At 38.5% G+C, this 24849-nt stretch overlaps 1 protein-coding gene and 1 pseudogene across 2 annotated transcripts in view; both read left to right on the forward strand.

Annotated features, from left to right (window-relative positions):
- The window catches only part of LOC145467435 (uncharacterized), a 267594-nt pseudogene that overhangs the window by 140026 nt on the left and 102719 nt on the right, over positions 1 to 24849 (forward strand). The window lies entirely within an intron of this gene.
- LOC145467433 (uncharacterized) lies at positions 414 to 17826 on the forward strand. Its single transcript, XM_081450989.1, has 3 exons — positions 414 to 925; positions 1912 to 2280; positions 17473 to 17826. Exons 1-3 carry the CDS (start codon positions 809 to 811, stop codon positions 17824 to 17826), a joined length of 840 nt encoding a protein of 279 aa, XP_081307115.1. The 5' UTR covers positions 414 to 808.

Here is a 24849-nt window from a genome sequence, read left to right on the forward strand (position 1 = left end):
TTGAAAACTATTGTGAGAAATCACTGATTTCTGACGGAGGAGAAATTTTAACCATGGTGAACAATTCAGTCTCACCTGGTTTCTTTGAACTGACATTGTGTCCTAAAACATCTTTTTTCAATTAGTTCTTATGACCTTTATTTAATATACTCTCTGTTTGACGCTTTGGATGTTCTGCAATTCTCTCCGAGTTTTCTTTCTGACCCTGTCGCAGAAAATGGTAAAAGTGATCATATCAACCAGGTTAGAAATTTAAGTAATTGGTTTAAAATGTTCCGCTGAATAGTAATACTCCTTCATTAAACACAGCTGGTTAACGCACAAAAATTCCTGATTCTCAATATCATTTTACACACCTTCCATTTGTAATAAGTACTCCTTTCATGCCCAAATAAAAATCCATTTCATGCTTAGAATAATTGTACAATGCAACCTCGTTATGTAGAAAAACCGGTAAAATCTAAACTACTCTTCTTTTACTTTTGAATTACGGAGCACTTAAAGTCCCTCCGAAATAAGGAGACAGGACGTGATTCCGCATGCGTGTTGACAGCTAATGTTAGCTCCAGACTAAGCCTGCTGGTGGTTATGTTATAAGAGGTCTCCTTATGTCTTGCCTTGATTAAAATCTCCTTACGGGTTATAACCTCAGTTTTGAGAAATTGCGTCTTATCTACACTGACTGGCATTAACTTACATTCCAATATGGCATTAGAAGACGCGCCTTAAAGGCTGAGCACATATCATCACGGAACCAGTTACGAAACGAGCTCATACCACACGGACGTGAAGTTCTATCTCTTGAAGCATGGCACAGTTTGTGTATTTTACTGCTTTGTTGGTGTTGTGTGGAACAGGGGACTCACTGGAAACCACTACCAGTCCTCAACTACAAAATACTGGCGATGCCAAAGACTTATGTGAGGTACAAAGTTGTATATAACTGCCTCTTTTAAGGAAAATCAGTCTGTTAACTATGAGATGCAAAGATATTTTGTATGATTTCCAGTATCTCTCATTTGTGGCAGTTAAATTTCTGATTGAAACGTAAAAGGCATAAGTCTCTGGTCCCAAATCGAGGCTTATTACTCAAATAAGAAGTTAGACAAAGCGATATAAGAATGTTTGCTTCCCAAGTCATAATAAATTCTCTCAAGGAATGTTAATGATCTCCGTGTTGCTCTCAGTAAGAGTCGGTTTCAGAAACGAACAAACATTGATCTGCAAGAATTAGAGGAACATATTTGATCTGATTACGAGAGGTGCAGGGTGACACTCAAGATGACTGATGTAGATATCAAGAATGTGACCGTTGTCCCTAAATTGAGCGGACTTGTACGTGTCAAAGCAAATCTACAAGGCCACAATTCAAATGACAGGCACTCTAACACTGAAAAAACAAGTGAATGGTACCGCGAAAATGCAGATTGTGTTTCACGCTGCAATATATATGGACACATATATGAAACATTTTGTTCTCGTATTGTTTTAGTTTAGAATTGTGCATGTTTTGCTTTCTTCTTAGAAATAACTCAAATAAATTTCTTCAAAGAAATCTCTGTTTTGCTCCTAGTAAGAGTCAGCTTTACTAACGAACAACCATCATCGTTGTGTTAGAGGAACATATTTGACCGATTAAGAAATAGATATCAAGACCGTGACTATTGTCTCAAAACTGACAGGATTTCTTCGTGTCAAAGCAGACCCACCAGGCCACAAGTCCACTAACAGACACGCTGACACTAAAGTTACTGTTAAAACAAGTCACTGATATCGCTAAAGCAGTAAGAAACAAGAATGCGGATTCTTTTTCATGCCACGATATCTATCGATACAAGAAACATTTTGTTCTCGTGTTGTTCAAGTTTCACACTGTTTCTTAGTCCAACGCATTTGTTGCTTTCTTCTTAGAAATTCACATCTACCCATGGATTTCCGGGTATTCCAGGATCCAATGGTATGCCGGGAATGCCTGGTATTCCGGGGCCACAAGGACCGCAGGGAAGAGATGGAGTTAAAGGACAGCCTGGTCACAAGGGATCACAAGGAATGCTGGGACAAAAGGGAGAGAAAGGAAATGAAGGGCCTCGTGGAAAGAGCGGACCACCAGGAATAATTGGAATAAAAGGAGCGCGCGGAACTGTGGGCGATCAAGGAATAAAAGGCGATAAGGGAGAGAAAGGAGAAAGCGTGACAAGTCCGTCTAGTGCAGTGCCACAAAGCAATTGGAAACAATGTGTGTGGAAAGCTGATGATAGTCGAGATAGCGGTAAGATCAAGGTAAGAGAGAAATGTTCTGATTGGAATTGGCCATGGTTTTGAGCAAAATTACTTTAATCACCTAATGTAAGTTAAAATTCAGATTCAGAATTCGACAAGGATTTATTTGAGAGAGAGGATCATGCTGTTATTAAGCAAAGTATTTTTTCAGCAGGTTTCATATTATGGTGACGAAACTGATATTACATCTTTAAGATAATAAGAAGTGAAATAGTGACTTGCGTATTGGAGTACTGAGCATCCATTCTCATTTATTCTTTTATCATTACTTAGCAAGACCAGTGTGACATAAGAATCTTTGTTACGTCCACATACTACGTCATGGAGAATCGTCGAAAACTCAGAAACTTCATATCATCATACTAAATACATAATTCCAGTGCAAAATTAAGTCGAAGCCCAGGTTTTCCACAATAATAAACCAGAAACATGAAAATCGATAAAAAATAGAAAGGATGGGCCAATAACACGAACAAAACCCTTACCGACTGTTCCGTTCTAAACAGATAAACAAAAAGACATGATAATAAAACATCTACGTCTACTTCTTTAGTCCAGCTATTCGGTATTCAAATTTGGCGACTCAAAAATTCAACCAAGAGCAAGCTCTCTAACACGTGACCAAGCACGCCGGATGCAGGTCCGCAATAGAGCGTAACGATAGTTACAACCCAGTTGTACCACCTTATAGAGTATGAGTCTATTGATCATTGTCAAGATGGTGCAGCTTGTATCTGGTCATAAATCATCGATTCAACTCTTTTTGGGTGCTCAGAACTCAAATATCATTTTCTGTGTGAATTACAGTCAGCGGGGCAAAGTTCTTCATTATGAAATTTTGTCGGCACCCTCTATGACTTCTATTATTTAGTTGGTTGTGAACTGAGTACTAGGTATTATTAGACGGCTTGGCATGTTTTTGTTTGGAAGGAAGGAGAAGGAGATTTGATTTCACGCCTGACACTTGATAAGCGCTTTGCATTGAACTGAATTTGAGGAAACTATAGTGTTTGGGCGACTTAAATTTGTGTTTGGCCTAATTAACTTCGGAAACGGCATTGAAGGCCCCTTTGGAGCAGATTTCATGGCATTTGTTATCATCTATTCTCTTTTTTGATCTGAGATGATAAATACAGATGGTAGAAGTGCTATTTTTCGTTATCCCACGGAGGTGTCACAACTATTGTTTTCTAAGCTTTTTCCTTTTCATGATTTACTTCGTTTTTTTTGTGCAAAACCAAAACCAAAACATTGTAAAAACTCGAATGGTGTTTTCGACCAAAGATCGAAATGCTGAAATACTCTCGGCAGCACGAGGTTTCAATGATCATTTTTGTGGATATTGACTGTATTGATTATTCATGAATTTTCGACTGTCGTGTATCTAGTTCTGTGAACAACCGTGCCCGTGAGTCGAGGATTTCATAGTATACCGAAGCTAAGGGAATTCGTCCACAACAAAAGCAAAACATTGTTTAGAGTCGCTTCGCATTTCTGTACAAATATCGGATATTCTCACAGGGTTCGAACTTCAATTTTTGTAGAAATTATTCTATGAGAGTTGACACCGGAGTCAGAGTACGAATTTTTCTAAGTGTCGACACATCGAGATTTCCTAGTATGCCCAAGCTCGAAAATTTCCTCAACCACAAAGCCAAAATTATAATTGAAATGGCTTGACATTTCTAAACAAAGATCTACAGTTTTAAGAACGATTGGATGAGTTTTTCCGTGGGAATTCTAGAATGATTTCAGACTGCCGGGTATGTAGTATTTTAAAACCACTTCCCTGCTGCCGGGTATTTAGACACAATCCTTATGAGTTGCTTACCAAGCGTCCAGACCTTCGATATTATCAAATCTATCTTGTAACGCCTGGTTCCTCTGTTCGGCCTCTTGTACTTCTCTGCTGTATTCGGCGATTCCAACTGTCGTCTGCCAATGGCTCATCCATGTAAGGACGTTCTGGCTCCGAGTCGAATGTGTTTGATTCCTCGAGAATCGCACTTTGAGGATCATACTCGACAATCACCTCCGCCGTCTCCGATAAGTCAGAATCGCTGCTCTCCTGATTAAAGTCAAATTCTACAGATGCCTGGTAGCTTGACATCTTATTATTTACGCTTAACGAACTTTGGGGAAGAAATAGCCTGGGATTTCCCGGTTGTTGACGAGTATTGTCCCTAGAATCTCTCACTTCTCTTTCGTTTGGTTGTCAATGTGTTCCCGGTGACACGTCACAACCAAGCTATCCCCAGTTTCCCCCTTGACGTGGTTTTTGACCCAACCGGAAGTAAAATTTCACGTTTTCAAATGCGGTGAAGGAAAATCGCTACGGGAAAATAGTTTTCGCTTTTCACGTCAGAAACTGATGTAGAATCTAACAAGTAAATAACAAAAATCCTGTCATAGACACTTTAAGTTTCTTTGAAATGGATAGTAATAATATTTGTATTTGCACAGCTAGCCTCCAATAGTTAATTATTAAAAAAAAGTAGGACCATTTTTTGGTAAAAGAAAGTATTTTTTTTTCGTAGTCGCAGTGTATTTTTCTAATTCAATTTTTTCGTTAACGAGGGTTACAAAATCTGTGAACTGGGGGTCGTTTTTACCTCATGGTATGTACTTCATACCATGAGGTATTGTGATGGTTGGATTTGTCACTCCATTCCCGTTAGACAATTAATTTATGCATTAAATCCGCATTAAACATGAATTAAACACGTTTCCACCTGTCCCCCATACTAGGTTTGGTTTTGTCACAAAGTCGTGTCATTGTTTTATGTTCATATACGTGGGGGGAGCGGGTGGGACATAGGTGGCAGTACATGTTTACAGAATGGCGTCTGATGTGAAGTTTATATGAAATAATTCATATATGAACTGCGGTTGTAGATGAAAGTGAAGAATGATCATCGCAGTTAATTTTCCGATTTAAGCAATTGGAAAGAAGAAGCCTGAAAAAATCAGGGCTTCAACGGGATTCGAACCCGTGACCTCCGCGATACCGGTGCGATGCTCTACCAACTGAGCTATGAAGCCACACATTAGGAGCGAGGTCAATTAGTTGAGTTCATATCTTCCCGTGAGGAGTGAAATGATGTGAAGTTTATATGAAATAATTCATATATGAACTGCGGTTGTAGATGAAAGTGAAGAATGATCATCGCAGTTAATTTTCCAATTTAAGCAACTGGAAAGAAGAAGCCTGAAAATATCAGGGCTTTCACCTTTAAAATGGCGTCTGTTGTGTCGAGCCCGATGCAAAAATTGTCAAGGCGAGTTTTCTTTCCTTTCGCTCCATCTTTGATCAAAGTACACTTTTGAAGACCTCACAAACGAACAGGAAATGTGCTCAAGAAAGCTCGAGTGGAAAGAAATGGGTTTTAAAGTCTTAAAAGTTACGATGTCTCCAAGATACATTTGGATGACGAGGAGTAGAATGCACAAAACGAACTATTCCAAATGAATGCTTTATGGTCTGGGGAAAAAGGTAAGCTGCCCTCCTTCTACTGTATTGCATTTTGAATTTTCTAAAAATACTCGCAGGACGTATGATTTAAAATTAAATGCGCTTTTAATATTTCGCAATTCGCTGGGAAGCTGTTCGGAAAATGTCACATGACAAAGGAGATCGATGAAGCTTTCGTCAAGTTCCCCTCTCGCTGGGACTTAAGAGTCACTGACTGGAAATATCGAGAATGGCTGGCCAGGTTAGAAAAATCGAATATCCTGAAACTTTGCCTAAATAACGCTTTTAGGGAGCCACTTTCGAAAATATTATTCCGATTTTCTTAGAATTTAAAGTCTTCGAGGAATTCGCAAAAAACGAAAATATAGCTTTTTGCCTTATTAAATATGCAAAAAATATCTGGAAAATTGACAAAGTTCTCGGTATTCTCATTGGAACAATTTACAAAACTAGAACTCGGGGTAGACCTAGCATAAGAGCTTTACTTTTCTTCTATCTAACAATAGGAAGTATTAAATTTTTCAAGCATTTTGAAGGATTCCGTCGACCGTTGAAGAATTGCCTTTTCAAGCTCCTACGAAAACGGCAAAAATTGCGTAGTTTTACGGGCTTAAAACGCATCTTGGTATGTCCGATATGGAACTAAAACAAGTACTGTACAAAAGAGTGTCGTTTCTACTATAATAATATAGAAAAATATTTCTGGGCAATTGAGGTTCACACAGGTAAAATGCAAAAGTTCGCGACAATCTCTTCTCAAATTTGCATAATGCGGTATGTTCAAAGAACTCTATTGCTGAGTACTCTAGTCTGTTTTTGTTCCATTTGTGGGCCATGCTTTGCGGGAAATATACAAAAAGAGAGTTGATCCATGTCGTTATTACAACATTGTTTCATTATTTCACGCAAGATACAAAAAAGCTGTAGAAAGAGCCCAAAATATAAGTTCAAAGTTACATAGATTAAACAGGCTACATGTATTACGTGACTGGCGTTACGTAAGATATATTTTCAGTTAACTCCAATTGGAATTCCTCGATTATTGAGGTTTAGACACTTGCTTATAATGGAAGCATATAGGGGTTTGTCTTTCCCGTCTATACACACTCAATTAGCCTGCAAATATTCGAAAGGAGACTGGTCTTTTAAAGTATTTTTTAACCATTGTGTGTCGATTTTGACCTTGATGGAAAACGGATTAATTAGATGCACTAAATGAAACGAAGAGGTTTTATTAGCGTGATGCAGCTAGACCGAGGAAGCAGGTTTTCTTGAAAAATACAGTAAGACTGTTTGATGTCTATCCCGCGATCTGACCTTGGTTGGAATTCGGCCTAGTCCAAACGTCGTGCTTCTGCCGTTCCGACCTCAAATAAATTTGGCCCGGTAGTGGCATGACAAAAAGCTATAAAGGATTCAAACGTCGAATTTAATTCAGTCGCGCAGGAGATCGGAAGAAGTTTGCTTTGCTGAAGACCTTTTTAAATGCTAGAAAGCAACTGCAGCTGATGCAGCAGGATATGAATTCACAGGGACGGCGGAGTCTTTTTTCAAGTGAAGGAAGAGGGGGAGGGGGGGAAGGAGGTGGGGTTGCTTGAAAACGAGCGGTGCCGGAGTACGTTTGCAGAGGGGTCTAGGGGCATCCTCCCCCAAAAAAACATCTTAAATCTAGGGGCTCGGAAATGGTATTTTTGACATTCTCCATGGTGTAGTTCTTAAGAAAATCAACCCAGTGGATGAACTATAAAATGACGGGTACCTTTAGTGCATTTACAGCAATATATTTTGAAGGTATTGTGAGCTTGATACATCTTTCTCAACCCTCCATGATATGTCACGGCCTTAGTACTGACTGACCTGCGCTTTCACACAAGTACCCCGTGTGTGGGAAGGAAGTGCACGCTGCGGAAAGGTTAAAACTATGTAAACATGAGAAGCTTCCTACAGATTTGGTACGAGGTTGTAGCTTTGTAAATTCTTGGTAAATCTGTAGTCAACCAGACTTTTTTTCGTTGTCTTTTCCATCTTCTTTATTTCTTCATTTGTACCTCATACTAAAACAAAATTAACTGTCATCGTGGTAAAAAGTGGAGGGGAGGGGGGGGGGGGGAGGCTGAAGGCCCCACTCCGGCTCCGCCTCCCCGGTTCAGTTCGGTACGTGCATGGCAAGAGCACGCCGTTCGAAGCCAAGTCGCGCTACTGCCATGCGGAACGGCATTAGGCCTGCCGTGCTATAAGTAGTCTCGCCGACTTTAATTCAGCCTGCCGAACTGAGTGCATGCATGGTTCAAACGTCGTGCCATTGCCGCGCTTGAGTCGAAGTTCTCGGTACTCGCATTGAAACAATTTACAAGACCAGAACACCGAATAAACTAAGCATATTGAAAGCTTCATATTAAATTAAATTTTGAGGGGTTCCGTGGACTGTCGAAGAATTCAAGCCCCTATGGAAACGGCAAAAATTGCGTAATTTTACGGGCTTAAAAGGCGTTTTAGTTTGCCCAATATCGGGTCGAAATAAATAATTTGATTAACTTTTGGTCTTCTTCAATCAGTATTTGGAACAAAATATCTGGGCAGTGAGAACGCGCGCCAACAAACACAAACGTTTTTAAGGCTAGGTGAACTTTTTTGCATAATTGACGAAAATTGAAAAGTCTCTTCATAGAATGACTACTCGATATATTTCTAAGAGTGCTTTCTTTTTTGTCGTTGTTGGTGTCTTCAATTACTTAGCCTTGACAGTTTCCAAATAATAAAGAAAGAGGGAAATAGATGGTTAAACTGCAGACAACCGTTTACATAACACATTATCCCCTGTCATATTTTGCGGCTCAATCCCCGTAAAAGGTACCGCAAAACTGAGCTCTCGCGGTGGACCTTTTGAAGATTAACCCCTAAAATGTACGACGAGCACCCCCGTTATTTTGTATGAGTCTCCCCCCCCCCCGGGGGGGGAATGAATAAAGTTTGCATGCCGTGTAGCGCGACTTGGCTTCGGCGTGCTCTTAATTCATAGCCTGCTGCATCAGCTGCCGTTGCTAATATTTGTGGCATTTAAAATGACCTTCAGCAAAGCAAGCGTCTTCCGATCTTCTGCGCCACTGATTGAACTCGACGTTTGAAATCACCGCTGTTCTCTTGTCATGCCACTGCCGGGACAAATTTATTTGAGGTCGGAACGGCAGAAACGCGACGTTTGGACTAGGCCGAATTCCAACCGAGGTCAGATCGCAGGATCGATTTCAAACAGTCTTACTCTGTTTTTCAAGATAACTTGCTTCCTTGGTCTGGCTGGATCACGTTAATAAAACCTCTTCGTTTCATTTGGTGTATCTAATTAATTCGTTTTCCATCAAGATCAAAATCGAGACACGTGGTAAAATTTACTTTAAAAGACCAGTCTCCTTTCGAATATTTGCAGACTAATCGAGTGTATATAAACGGGAAAGACAAACCCTGATATGTCTCTATTATAAGCAAGTGTCCAAACCTCAATAATCTAGTAATTCCAATTGGAGCTAACTGAAAATAAATATTACGTGACGCCAGTCACGTAATACATGTAGCCTGTTTAGTCTATGTGACTTTGAACTTATAGTTTGGGCTCTTTCTACAGCTTTTTTGAATCTTGCGTGAAATAATGAAACAATGTTGTAATAACGACATGGATCAACTCTCTTTTTGTATATTTCCCGCAAAGCATGGCCCACAAATGGAACAAAAACAGACTAGAGTGATCAGTAATGGAGTTCTTTGAACATACCGCATTATGCAAATTTGAGAAGAGACTGTCGCGAACTTTTGCATTTTACCTGTGTGAACCTCAATTGCCCAGAAATATTTTTCTATATTATTATAGTAGAAACGACACTCTTTTGTACAGTACTTGTTTTAGTTCCATATCGGACATACCAAGATGCGTTTTAAGCCCGTAAAACTACGCAATTTTTGCCGTTTTCGTAGGAGCTTGAAAAGGCAATTCTTCAACGGTCGACGGAATCCTTCAAAATGCTTGAAAAATTTAATACTTCCTATTGTTAGATAGAAGAAAAGTAAAGCTCTTATGCTAGGTCTACCCCGAGTTCTAGTTTTGTAAATTGTTCCAATGAGAATACCGAGAACTTTGTCAATTTTCCAGATATTTTTTGCATATTTAATAAGGCAAAAAGCTATATTTTCGTTTTTTGCGAATTCCTCGAAGACTTTAAATTCTAAGAAAATCGGAATAATATTTTCGAAAGTGGCTCCCTAAAAGCGTTATTTAGGCAAAGTTTCAGGATATTCGATTTTTCTAACCTGGCCAGCCATTCTCGATATTTCCAGTCAGTGACTCTTAAATGCCACAACTGTGACAAGCTGTAGAGATTGAACACAACTGCCAAACAAATGCTAAATACAATATACGCCAAATAACAAATACCATAACAAATACAAAATATCAAACAACAAATAAATGCCAAACAGATGATCTGTTACCTGCTGAATACCACCTGAAATACACCAACGTCAGGAGCAATTGATTATCGAAGGTAATCCTACAATACCCGAGCAGTTTGGAAATCAAAATAAAATACCAGTTCAGTTGTCAAGTAATTGTCACTACAGAAATGCAGATAAAAATGTGAATGTATGGAATTCTGAGCTACCATTGTCTCCCATCCTCAGTTTAGAATGACACGTGAAAGAGAACCCTCCATAATTTGTTACAGAATGGTTACCAGACTTTCTAATGGCAAGAAAAAAAAAAAAAAAAAAATGTTGGTGAAATTATACATTAGAAATTAATGTCACAAAATCCTCCAAGCTGAAGGCTATGTTGTGTGGATACCATGGTTGTCATTTCTTAGAGTGATATAGAGGTTTAAAATTCATGATTTTCTCAAAGAAGTATTTCATTAGGCAAAGTTTAAGTTTGTGTATTTTTTGAACAAGGACTCCAAAGCATAAAAACTTGCCTCTGTTTTGTATGATAGCTGAAGGTAATATTTTCAGAAAATTGAGGCAGCTCCAAATGAAAACGTATCATTTTTTGAGCAGAATCATATCATTGAGTGGAGATATGGAGTCAAATCCTGGTCCTGCAAATGAGTACCGGTATTGCATATCAGTACCTTTTATATCACTCACAAATTCTGTCTGTTTATTAGAATTCAGATTGTCTCAGTTAGGCAGAACTGCACTTGATGTTGAAGGAGGTGGTGATTGCTTTTTATAGGGCTGTATCACATCAACTCTATGGAAATCCTAATAGTCATTTCTATGTGCGCAGTGTTGGCATTCAGTATTTAGCGAATCACCCTGAACAATTTTATAGAGAGTAAAACTGAGCATTCTTGGCAAGGTTATTTGGAAAGAAAGTCATGCCAAGGAACATGGGCTGATGCTATCATAATTCAAGCTGTTGCCAATTGTCTTAATTTATCAATTCATATTGCTGAATCAAATCCAACTTTTTCTCCAGTTACTGTTGTTAAACCAGTGAATGTTACAAATGCCCTAAACATTTACATTGGACACCTAGATGAATTTCATTATGTTTCCATAGTAGAAAACAGAACAATGGAGATAAGTGACAACAGCAAACAAACAAAGAAATGCAAATGAAAACAAACCAGTTAATAACAGTGAAAAACATGAAGCTTACAGAAGAAAATACATGAGAGAATACATGAAAGACAGAAGAGCTGATGACAACTTTAGAATAAATGAGAATCAAAAACGAGTGCAAGGCTGCAACATTAATAGCAAAACATCTGGGAACAAGAAACACCAGGCTGCTAAAAGAACAAAATTGAATCCAGAACATGTCAGAGAAATTGAGCAGCGCTCCTTCAGAAAACGAAAATCAGATAACCCATAGTACATAAGGCAAATAACCAAACAGTTGGTAAGAAAAAGACAAGAGGCTGAGGTTCTGGAAGGTGTATCACTACTAACATGTGGCAGTCATGAGTTGCAGTCACAAGAAAACAAGTACGATGCAATTTCTATGATAAATTTGTTTTACAAAAAACAGTGCATGTGGCCTAGAATATGTATGCACTTGTTGTGACCAATTGTGGTTCAAGTGCTCTGTAGTGAAATGTGATCCAAACAAATATAGGCCATGTTCACTAGACATTGTTAAGTCCTGTCTTACTGGTTTTAAAAGTGTCAATGACACTGAATGGATCTGCAGGACTTGCAATAAAAAAAGTCTAAAGAAAGTCTGAAAAAGCAATTGTCTAACTTGCAATACAAAAGGTCTAAAACAAGGCAGGTTACCCATCTGTTCTAAAGCCAATAAGATGGGTTTTCCTTGTAAGCCTAATGTATTGAATTTCACATCACTAGAAGAGTGACTAATATCACCTCTTATACCTTTTATGCAACTCCGTGAACTATCTAGGGTTGGTCAATTGTCTATTCATGGAAACATTGTCAATGTGCCAAGTGATGTAAATTCGACTGTTCATTGTCTCCCAAGGCCAAGAAGCAAATCACAGACCATTCCAATGAAACTTAAAAGGCGACTTGGTTACAAGCATCACTATCAGTTTCAGATTGTCAGACCTGAGAAAGTATTAGATGCAGCCAAATATCTTGTAGACACTAGTGAATTATTTAAAACTGAAGGCATAAAAGTGCAAAATGCATGGCTAGATGGCATAACTTCGCAACCCATGAAGACTGGGGTGAGTTTGTTCAAAACCCTAACACATCCAGTGCTGATGTGCAAACTAATGAAATCTTCACAAATTGTCAAAACAATATTTGCACTGCTGATGTTCATAATCCAGACAGAGAAAAAGACACTAAAAGGATTACCAGTGTTTCCTGTCAAAATGTTATATATATTAGATGAAGACCTTATTTCTATGAACATGCTCAACTAATGGGTGCTTATTAACATGATGCACTTTTCAACTTAACACCTTACAAATGCAACACTTCTTAGTTTCAAAAGAGGCAAAGGACAGTACTTCATAGATTAATTACCACATACCATGAGGTAGCTCGAAGGAGCCTTTGATTCATCTTGTACTGCGTTAATGTAAAGAAAATATTTTCCAATTGTGATTAGGTGATTTAGGGTTAAACAAGATGATGTGTATTTTAAAACACCATAGATAATTTCGTTTTGCTCCGAAGCAATTTTTCCTCTACATGTAGCGTTGTACCAACTTTGTAAATTTATGCTAAAAGGATTTAGCAACTGGACATTCTACAAATATATGGAGTGATGTCTGATCAATGTAATGGCAATAAGGACAATGGGGTTGCTGCTTCTTTTTCACCTTGTACAGAATTTTATTTGTATACAGGATATTATGAACTATTTTATATTGAAACACGGATAATTTTACCTCATTTGTGACACGAAAAGGAAGTGAATAGATTATTTGTCTTTCTGCAGTTGGAGGAGTGAAGTGCTGGTAAATTGTTTTGCATGTGAGCTTTTCGATTGTAAGTGGTACGTATTCAGTTGACGGTAGAAGACTTTCCCGCTTTAGCATAGTTTTCCATTCCTGTGGTATTGCAGCAGATAGAAGGCTGTAATACTGTAGCCGGAAAATTACTCTTGACGTTGTATTTCTGCATGAAGGTTTTAAAAGGCATCAAGGTGTTACTTTCGTTGTCCAAAAGGCACGAGAGATTTTCAATGCCGACTTTTTTCTAACCAGGGAAGAAAACAGATGACTTGTTTAATCGAATAAACTGATTATTCCATATTATTTAATTAAGCACGTCTCCTTTTGTTTTCGGGTTAGTGCTATTAATTTTCTGCAGTGGGAAATTATATTTCGATAGAATTTTAGTAAGTTTTCATTCAGTGGTAGATATTGAATGTCATAGTTACACCGGAAAAGAAGGTTGCTTCCAACATTGGAAAGTAAGGATAGTGGGATAAATTTCCATGGTCTTTTATCGTTAGCGCACAAGCGCTTTACCCTGACGCTTTATCAAACAACGAAGAATCTAACATATTAAGTCCTCCCTCTCTCTTATTTTTGATTATAGTCGTTTCTTTGAGTTTTGGAATCTTGTACTTCCATATGTAATCGAATATTATACTATTTACTTCATCGGTAAACCCATTTGGAGTGTCTAACACGCTCCAGATAAAAGTTGCCAACGTTTTGACTATATTTACTCTTCCATATATAGATTTGTCTCGAGGCGACCAAATATTGAGTGTCTTTTTAAGTTTAGCAACTTTTCAAAGAAGTCTTTTTTAGTGGCAAGTTGTGCATCATACGAAAAAATATATACACCCAAGGCGTAGACAGGCTCATCGCTTAATTTTAGATTTAGAATAGACTCCTTTCTCTGACGTAATGATCCCAGCCAAAGTACCGTAAATCCTCGAATTAGCGCCCGGGGCGCATATTTCAAATTTAGGGGAAGACGGGGGCGCTTAATAAGGGGGAGCGGGGGGGAGGGGCGCTTATTTAATTTTTCTCAAATCGTTGTCTGACATGATCATTTTTTTTAACACAATATCTGCGCATAAACAACAACATAAGCTGTTTATCGACATAAAAAGCTAATCTAGACCTTAAATCGCACCGTTAGTACTTGTAATTTTTTTTCCAAACTTAACGTGTTCACAAACTGAAAAAATGCACAAATTTAATACTACACGACGAAAACTATACATCTTTTGTTATCGTCCACAAAATGGGGAGGGAAGGGGAGAGGGCGCTGATTTTAAATTTTGGCCTATATGAGGGGCGCTTATTCGAAGGGGGTGCTTATTCGAGGAGGGGGGGGGGGGGGGCGCTAATTCGAGGATTTACGGTATATATGATTTAGATCGATTTACTCCGAGACCAGAACAAATTTCAAATTTTTGCAGCAGATCAGAGAGTCTATGAACAGACCGAATATCATTAATGAAAACTGTTGTGTCATCGGCGTACTGGGTTATTTTTATAGAGTTATTTGGATCAATTTGAATACCTTCTATTTCCCTCGAGTGTTTAATTGCATTGCTTAAAATTTCTACACCAATAACAAACAAGATCCCTGAGAGCGGGCAACCCTGCCTGACACCTCTGCTTAGATTAAAACGAATGTTTGGTGGCAAAGCCATTGTTCAAAACACAACTTGATATGTTATTATACAAGACTGTGATCTATTGTCGTGATTGAGGACCAAAGTTAAAAGCGTCAAGGCATTTTTGAAGGTAGCTTTATTCAATAGAATCGAAAGCTTTTTCAAAATCAAGAGAGACCGCTATGCCTGGAATGTTTTTGTTTTTAGTAAAGGACATCATGTCTGTTATGATTGTGATGCTCTCACCTATATATCTTCCCTTTACGTATCCTGTTTGATTCGGGCTAATAATTGTTGGTGACACTATTTCCATAGGTTCGGGCTAATAATTGTTGGTGACACTATTTCCAAAGGTAAAGCTAATGCCTTTGTGACAATTTTGTAGTCGTTGTTCAATAGGGAGATTGGTCTCCAGTTTTTAAGGTAGTTTTTATCTTTGTCTTTCTTTGGTATAAACGATATAATACCGCGTTTTTGTGAGATTGACATGTCACCATTTTCAAAAGCATAGTTAAAGCTCAGTATCAACCATGATTTGACCAATGGCATTCCAGAAGAACCGGTAAAATTCAATAATAAAGCCGTCGGAACCATTAAATTGTTTCAGCGAATGGGTACATTCCGGAAGTGTTAGCAACCTTTCGCAGTTGTCCGCCTCTTCCTGTTTTGAGAGTATTCAGGCCGTCGAAAAGGTGCTGGAGATTGGCAGATTCTGGACAGACATTTTTAGCCTGATAAATTTCTTTGAAAAAGCGTTCCTCCTCTTCTAAAATTTGTTTAGGCTCGTGGACGATGTTACCGTCTTCTTTTGTTAATGAGGTTATGTGTTTCTTCTTTTGGTTTATTTTTTCCAGGTTGTAGAAATATTTATTGTCCCTAAATTTTCACCGAACTCGTACCGATTGTGCTTTATTACGTGTCATCGTCCTTGTGTTTTTCTAGAGACAATCTTTCCTAGTTCTTTTTTGACTCGATTCATTTCAACTTTCGTTGCCTCGCTAAAGTTTGATCTTATCTTTTCAGGCTGTGATTGGCTGAGTCTCATAAGCAAATCTCGTTTCGTTTTTGTTTAGCTTCATTTTTAGCGAAAATTATTGTTGATGCTCTAATTTCCATTTTCATCATTTCCCAAAATAAGCCTTTGTCACCGAGGCTGCAATATTTGGAGATGAACTCTGGTATTTGTTTTGTTATCATCTCCGTATAACACTTATCCGTTAACAATGAATTATTAAATTTCCAGAATCCGATCGAAGCCATGCTCTGTTTCATTACTTTCTAAGGACATTGACAGGGCTATAGCAGAATGATCGGAAAAAATGTTGGGCACAATTTTAAAGTTTTGGATTGCGGACTCCATGCTTTTTGATATAAAAAGGTAGTCTATAATCTGCAATAAATTTTCATGGATGAATTGTTCCACGTGAATGCTTGTTCATTTGGATGTTTGCAGCTCCAGGTGTCAATAAGATCGTGAGTTCTCATTAAAGTTTTCATTTCTTGAATAACTGACTTCTTTTGTTCGAAAGAACGCCCTCAGCGTTTGTCAATTTCATTCATGGTCCCCCTAGGACCATTCTTTTCCTGGCATATTTATTTAAATGGATTTGATAAACCTCTATGGAATTGCACCTGTTGGGTTTGATCATTTGGTGCGTAAATATTCAGGAAAACAAATTTCTCGCCTCCTACCAATGCTTCAGCAAGGATATATCTAGCATTCCATTCTTGTCACATATAATTTGTTCAATGTTTACATCAAGTTTTGGCTTGAATAAAATCATTACTCTTCTGCTCTGATTAGTGCCATGACTTCCAATCATTTTACCACCCTATTCTGTTTCCCACAATTTTGAATTTGCGCAGAATATTCTTGTAAATATACTACATCCCGTTTTTGTTGATGCAGCCTGGCCATCGAAATTTTGACGTGGCTTGATCGTCTTGTTTAACCCTCGAACATTCAGAGATAAAGCATTGAAAACCATAGGTACGTGGATTTCAAGTCTGGCGCCCTAACCACCCGGCCACGCTGCCTCCTATAAAGTAAAATGAAACGCAGTTTCCAGTCAACAGATTTCATTGCGGAGAATAACGAAGGGTGCGACGTATAAAAAAAGAATGCAAATTACTGGAACCGCACGAGAGTCAGACAACATAGGCGTTTTCTGAGAGAAACAGGAGGAAAATAAACGCCTTCGTTTTAAAAATTGTTTTAGGAACACTTGCTTACGCGCTTGAAAAAGCGCCAAATCTTCCACCATTTCGTTTTGTTTGTCTGAGTTTGTCTGAGTTATGACGTCACTCGCGCGCTTCCCCATTGAAGCGATAAACATGTAAATTTAGAGCTAGCAAGAGACAAATTAGGGCAATCGAAAAACAAACTAATGCAAACTAATACAACATGCAATACGAAACATATACCTGGAGCAATTGGGGCGAATTCTCCTGTCTGAGATTCACGTAAGCCTTTCTACTGTTCCACAGAAGAGGCACTAAATAATTAACAAAATTAAATATTGTCCATGATTCGACCGTAGAGTGTAAAATTTTTTGTTTCGGATCTAACCACTGATGATCGGTTTTCAGTTAATCTCAGTTAATGATACAAATCAAGTCAAATGTCGTAAAATTTATCGATATGAGGACTGACTATTTTTACTTTCGTTTGTTCCAGGACTGCTCGTTTAATAAGTTGCAGTCTGATACAGCGATCAAAGTCTCATTCCAAGGAAATATGAGAGTCGATGGTTCTTCTGCTAAGTGTAACCGGTGGTTCTTCAAGTTTAATGGTAACGAATGCAGTGGACCAATGACAATCGAAGCTGTTGTGTACAACAATTGGCCATCTGGGAGTCCCAATCTGCTTCATCATCGATCATTTGAGGGATACTGTGAAAACATCCCACAGGGCACGGTTAGAGTGGAATTATGGGTAGGACAGTGTCCTGGTTATACTGGTGACGCGTACACTGGATGGAATTCGGTGTCTCGGATAATGATTGAGGAAGTATCTAGGCCCCAGTCTTAATCAATCGCCTATTATGATCGAGATCATCGCAGCTTTATCTCATGCTTATTTAGTTCTAGAAATGAGAACTGTCATTTTTGTGTGGGTTTAATGAAACTGTTTTAGCCGTGCGACCGGGTAAAAGTAAGGCCATTAATGTGATCAGTCCGAACATAAACATGCTCCAAACTAGAAACCTAGGAAATTCACGAAGCTTAGTCAACTTTGTACGTCCACATTACTTAATTAACGACGTGAAACTAATTTTGTTACATACTCCTTGCGTGTAATACCATTAGAATAAGTTCTAATTAAGTGAGCAAGTCAAATGCAGACTCCAACAAAATTGGTTTTTCTCGGTATGATGACTGCTCTACAGAGATCGAGATCATTGCTGCTTTAGTTACAATCCAGAACTGACATTATTATGTGCTATTAGTGAAACTTGTTTAGCTGCAGAAACAGTTAAAAATAAGTAAATGTGATGAGTCTACCGTAAACATGTTTTAAAATAGAAAATTCACGAAGCTTCATTTCTAGTTTGCACTTTAATTAATTAATAATGAGAAACTAATCTTTTTACGTAGTGCTTGTATTTAAAGCCAAGATTTAATTCTAAATAAAGATACTCCTTTAGGAATAAGTTTGCCAGTTAAATCCATGTTCGCACAAAACTGATTTTGCTCGGTATGATGGTTACTCTACAGGTTACAGGTCTATTGCACCGATGCCTCACAGTTTTTTGTTCAAATCTCAATGTACCATGTTACTTTATAAGTGTTGTATTATTATAGTCATTTATTGGCACGCGTAGGAAGGCGTTATCAAAATATAAATATAAAGTGTTGCCAATGTCTTTTCGGTGAAACTTCGTAGCGTCTTGTACTGAGTCTATAGAAATAGCATTGACGAGAAATATGCGCTTGAAACTGGAAACGTTTTGACCTATATTTTTAAGAATCATATGATCTTGCAGTCTTGTTTGTGGCAATAAACAGCTTTAGATTAAAAAGCGAGAGCACTTCTTCCTTTATGCATTTGCCTTGTAACCTCTCCTTGTTGTACTTCTCGGTCCAGCTCACATGTTTGTGTTTGAAGTTTCTCCTCCTCTGGTCACGTAACGTGAAAATATACAGTGCATTTGCATCAATAAATACGAGTACAGTGCACCCCTAAAAAACGCAATCATATCAACGGGATTGGTTCAGTGTATATCACTAAATTGTGACTCACGCGTTTATTCCTATTGAAAATGTACTAAACAGAACTGGGCTATTTTATGGTAACTGAAAACAAGTTTTTCAGTTTCTACTTACATTTTACTATTCACCCAATCTGGTGTTGGAGTGGAAGTACTAAAAGGGTAAACGTATAAAGAAAGCAAAGGGAAGTCCACGATATGGTCCTGGCGGCCTTGGTCGCATTAACGAGGTATTTGTTTCAACTCGGATTTCAGATACGAAATTGTTAAATCTTATTAAGCTTTTGTCGGGGCCAATGTGATGGTCGTATTTCAAAGAGGCAGGGTGATAGTAAACCAAATTTCACACTTTATATTTCTTTTGTCATTCTATGTGCTTTTCCTGCCGCCAACAAAAAAGAAAAAAACACACAATTTGAACTCTAGAGAAATAGCAAACAAAGAAAAAAACAAACAAACAAACAAAACAGATAACATTGTCACTGTTAGCAACGGCCGGGACATGTTTAAAAGCGTTCCCTCTTTTCATTACCACCATCACCACCATCACTATCGCCATCGCCACCGCCACCGCCACCGACTCTTACTGATAGAAACACGGACATCACTAACATTAATTCAAAGAATTAAGAATCAATGACTTAGGAAGCAAACATTCTTATATCGCTTTGTTTATCTTCCTTTTTAGAGAGTTCGGTCTCGATACACGACACACGTCTTTTTAACTTCCATCTCCAACCCAGCTGACATAAATTGTTTAAATCATGCAAATAAGAACCAAACTTATACAACTCAAATACAATTAATAACTGTTGCTAGCAGAAGAATTGATTTTCTACTTTGTACCTCACATAAGTCCTTGGTATTGGTTTCCAGTGAGTCCCCTGTTCCACACAACACCAACAAAGTAGTAAATACACAAAATGCCATTTTTTTTTCTTTTTTAATTAGGCGGCATGAAGGCGTAGGGCAAAGCCTCCTCCCTAAAAACAATAAATAAAAAGACTAAAAGCCGCCCAAGTAAGGGGCAACCTCTAAACGAGGCCGGCCCACCAAAATCGTCGGGGGGTTGAAGCCGTCCTCACCACTAAAAGCAATAAATGAAAAATTCGAAACAAAATCAAAAAATAGAATATTTGAAAGAAAACAACAATCTCAACTATTTACATTTAGCATAAAATGCCATTGAACAGCTCAGCAGTGCAACCAACAAAGGCGACCGCCTGCTAGAAAAAACTAAACTTAAGATGTTAAAAGCGAGGGAGGAACTCCTGATTGAACAAATAACTCCATTTGCATCGCACTGACGAAGAAAATAACGGCGTCTACGGTTAGAGCGAAACCTCTTAAAGAAGAGGGTTAGGTGAAAACGAACACGAGCCTTCACTCTCGCCAGAAGACCAATAGCGCTAGGAGCAACAGAATTAAAGCGAAAATCATTTCGCTGGGACCAAATGCAGTATTTCAAGACAAAAAGAAGCTAGATGAAGACCCTAGAAACAACAATAAGTTCATCAGAACTAAAACCAAAAAACAAATGACGAAGAAAAATAGATGGGGCCAGTGGAGCCGCAAGAAACAACTGGGACTGGATCCAGTCAATGCCACTCTTGGTAAGAGGGCAATGAAAAAAGAGGTGCTCCGCTGATTCCATCGGATCATTGCAAAGGCACACAGTGGAAATGGCGTATCCGAAAGACAACAAACGCTCGGCCGTATACAAAACCCCATGAGCTCTCTTCCAGGAGAGATCGATAACGTTTCGGTCAAGGGGCATATAAAAAAGTTGAGACCACGTGGCAGGTCAATAGAGGCTACCAAAAGACGGGCGGAATTTCTCCACACAATGAGGCACAACAGCATTCATCTCTAGGAGATTTTAATCGAGGTAAGACATAAGGAGACCTCTAATAACATAACCACCAGCAGCCGTAGTCTTGAACTAACATTAACTCTCAACACGCATGCGGAGTTACCTCCTGTCTCCTTCTTTCGGAGGGACTTTGAGCACTCCGTAATTCAAGAGTTACAGTAAAAGAAGAGTAGGCTAGATTTTATCCTTTTTCCAACATAACGGGGTTACATTTTACCATTATTTTAAGCGGGTAGTGGTACTTTATTTGAGCATGAATGGGGCACTTATTTCAAATCGAGGGTGTGTAAAATGATATTGAGAATCAGGAATTTTTATGCAGGGGCTTTTTCCGAATGGCGCTAACCAACTTTGTTTAATCAACGCTTATTACTATTCAGCGGGACCGTTTATACCGATTTATTAAATTTCTAACTTGGTTGATACGATCTGGCTTTTTTCCTTTTCGGCAACAAGATAAAGAACTGGGCATGACAAGATAAGGTGGGTCAACAAGACCAACTTTGCCAACCACCAAAAGGGAACCATGTATTTCGGACTCTCTCTTATATGCAGTTGGAAATGAAGCCTACGTGGTCCTGGCAATTGCGCGCATTTGAAAGGAGGATACGATACGGAATGGGCGAGTCGTATAAACGACCCTGAAACAAAAATGTTTCTTTAAAAGGCAAAAATTCCTGAATATCCACATTCAACGAAACGTAGCGAACAATTTCATCCACCTTGTAGAAGTCATGTAAGACGGTCCGCGATTTATAAGAATGCGCTTGATCGTTACCAGCAATGATGTTTTCGTGATCTCTAAAACAGACGTGGACAGGTGAGGCGTACGTGGAACCACAAGAGACCATATCCACTGAGGGGAGCAGCCCGACACAGTTGTGGACTTTCCCTCCCAATTAAAAGTATTCTGTTTAATAGTATCTATAAAAACATTCTCGATCGCGATTGGTTCTTCGCGCCTAGTTGTCATGTAATTAGCGCCATCGCATAGAGCGGTTTTCAATTGAGTATCGAAGTAATTAGGCAATACTTTGGTCTTGGTTTTGGTTTTACTATGGTTTGAGATTGGCTGCGTAGTATAATCAGTAAGTAATTGGTTTGGTTTTGGTTTTACGACACTCAATTGAAAACTGCTCTAGATGTTCAATTACAGGTATCTAATTACAACTTTTTGTAATCGAATACCTGTAATTGGATACCTGCGCCCTTCGCACGGCAATTACATGAGCTTTTATGGCTACCTTTGAATGTCTATTGCAGACTTTTAAACGTGGGCTTTACAGGCTTCTTTGCCTGAAAAAAATGTCCTCAAAAGACTTTTTCAATTTCGAAATTTGTTGTTGATACGATTGTCTCGAGTTTTTCCTTATGGCGCGAACATCGTAAGCAAATGCATGGATCCTGTCTCGGGTCAATACATCAAACTTCAAACATATTAGGCGTCAGTCTAACTTTATACATTTTCCCTGTCTAGTTTCCCTGTCTGTCTCACTAGCAGAAAATTAATAACATAATTTCTGGTTAAATTCCACTTTAGAACTTCAAAGGAAACCACTGAAGTAAATTCTTAACAATTTCATTTGTGTAAAATGTTATGTTTTAGCATATACCACACAAGTGTATAGCACTTTTCGCGCACGCTGATTGGCTAGCTCGGAGGTAATTAGCCAAGTACTATTCCCCTCCGAGCAGCCGAAGAAAAACAAAATGGCTTCCCGTTTCAAATAAAGTTACTCTTAAACAAATAAAGTTACTCTTTGGTCCTCTAGTTCTTCAGCTTGTGTGGTGTATACTAAAACAATTATTCATCTCAGTGTCGGTGAAAGTGGTGGATATTTACCTCCACTTCGGTGAATAATTGTTAATTATTAGCACTTACTTCGCCCGGTATACATTACTAAACACATTGCAGTTTTATTGGGCCAGGAATTCCTAATTCCAACTGTCATTTAGTTTTTTATATATATATCTTTTTATTAGATTAGGCAAACATGATTTCCTCTTGTTACAATCTCACAGGGTTTAAATTTTCCTATAGAAGTGAGGTTACAGGTACCAAGGGAATTCAAGGCAGTGAATTTTACAGCTTTTATAACGAGTTTCGCAAGCAATCCAGACATGTGTATGCTTATCTCCTTTGTTTGTAAATACTGTTACGGTGGCAATTAGTTTTAGTAATGTAATGGTTTCTTTAGTTAATTATCAACCGAATAAGAAGAAGATGAAAACGTTATTATCATTATACACGTGTATTCCGCCTGACAAAAAGTTCATTACCAGATCACGCTGTGTGTGGACACTGTCCAAAAATTGTCTTTGTCATTGGTGGGTTTATATGAGGAAACCGGGTTTTAAATACGGAGCGATCCTATATAACGAGGCTGAGTTGTTCAGCCTACCAATCAGAAATCTTAACGGACGACCAACGCTCCCATTTGATTGGCTTATTCACTCAGGCCTAATTTTAGCGCGTTGCCACAAAATTCTTTACAAAGACTTTACAAAGAAAATCGACTTTTTTAACTTCAACTTCATAATTTTGTTCCTCCACTTGCGAAAGCCTATCGTATGAATTCGAGCTGTTCACTCAAATTTATAAAATGCTGTGTCCAGTTCCTTTGATGCCATAGTGTCTTTGATCCTACGAGGATTGACGCGGTTGTGAAATAAGTTTGGAAACTAAAACTCGTAAAAAAGCCCAGATATAAGCAGACTGCGAAGGTAATATATTATATCTACGGTAATATGGTGATTCTTTAGCCAGTTATCTGAAAGAGATTCCACAAGGTGAACATTGGCTGCTATTGTACCGTCTTGCTGCTAAAATTCAGTCGGTCTTCTACGAAAGAAAATTTTGTTTTTATTGCATTCAGCCATGAGTCTTCTTTCTCCTTCCTAATATCGATATTCAGACGAAGTCTCACTTTACCATTTTTCAAGCTCTCTTGTGTCTTCCTACGTAGTACTTTTTGTTTCCAATTTCTTTGCGCTGAATATAGAACCGCGCGAGGAATAACTCAGCGTTGTTCAATTTGCATTTTGTATGCACCATCATAACACTCATGAATCTGAATAATTTTAAATATCCCACCAAAATCCCTCTGTGTTCACAGTCTAACCAAAACCACGAGATTTGTTTTCGTTCTCGATCGGCATGCTGAGATAAATGGAAACAGATAGCTCTTTGATTGCAGGCATCAGCTTTGTTAGCGGCGAAATTTGAATGTTCCGTGAAGTGACGAAGATAATTCATCGTTTTTGTCCTCTCTAAGGCATCTTCTAAAGTGTTAATGTAAGTTTTATTTTCACTATATTTTTATTATTTACCTTATATTATTCCAAGTAAATGACTCCGTTGTTTTAAAGAAAAAAAATTAAAAACGCTATTTCTCTTCGACCTCTATGTTATGCGACCGTTATTTCGGTTTTCCACCATTGCACAAAAAAGCCAACAAACTGCTTCAAAGGTAGCGTGTCCTTGCCTTTTATAGGATCGCTCCGTGTTTAAAATACCCGTGTTACCACAGGCGGCCCAGACGTTGTATACGATTAATACGTGACATTGTGCTGTTGGCGATTACGTTACAATTTTAGCCGTTTATAAGACAATGTATGAGAATGCTTCGAAAATCACTCTAAATGCTATGTGTAGAAAATAATTTGAATAAAATGGCTTACCTTATGTTTGCATTGCGTTGGTTTAATGTCTCTGGGTTCCTGGAGGTGGTTTAGAGCCATTTAGGCGAGTTTTACTTTCTGGCGGTTTGCTTCCCCTAAAGAGAAACGAAAGGCGGGCGACCCACTGGCCCGACGGCCCGCACTCAAAGCTCCGTAAATTCCACAAAAATGGTCTAATCTCGTCAGAATTGCCTCATGGTAGCCGTCGATAACTCTTCTTCCCATTCGCCTTCTCCCAAGGTTTCAAAATTTATCTAAACCGTCCGAGAATCACTGGTTTTCAAGCTCT

This window comes from Orbicella franksi, chromosome 14 (genome assembly GCF_964199315.1).
Source record: "Orbicella franksi chromosome 14, jaOrbFran1.1, whole genome shotgun sequence".
NCBI classification, from domain to species: domain Eukaryota; kingdom Metazoa; phylum Cnidaria; class Anthozoa; order Scleractinia; family Merulinidae; genus Orbicella; species Orbicella franksi.

Coding starts and splice junctions, on each gene's coding strand:
- LOC145467433 (XM_081450989.1), top strand. CDS start 809: ATGGCACAGTTTGTGTATTTTACTGCTTTGTTGGTGTTGTGTGGAACA. Junction 926..1,911: donor ATGCCAAAGACTTATGTGAG/GTACAAAGTTGT, acceptor CTTTCTTCTTAG/AAATTCACATCTACCCATGG. Junction 2,281..17,472: donor GAGATAGCGGTAAGATCAAG/GTAAGAGAGAAA, acceptor CGTTTGTTCCAG/GACTGCTCGTTTAATAAGTT.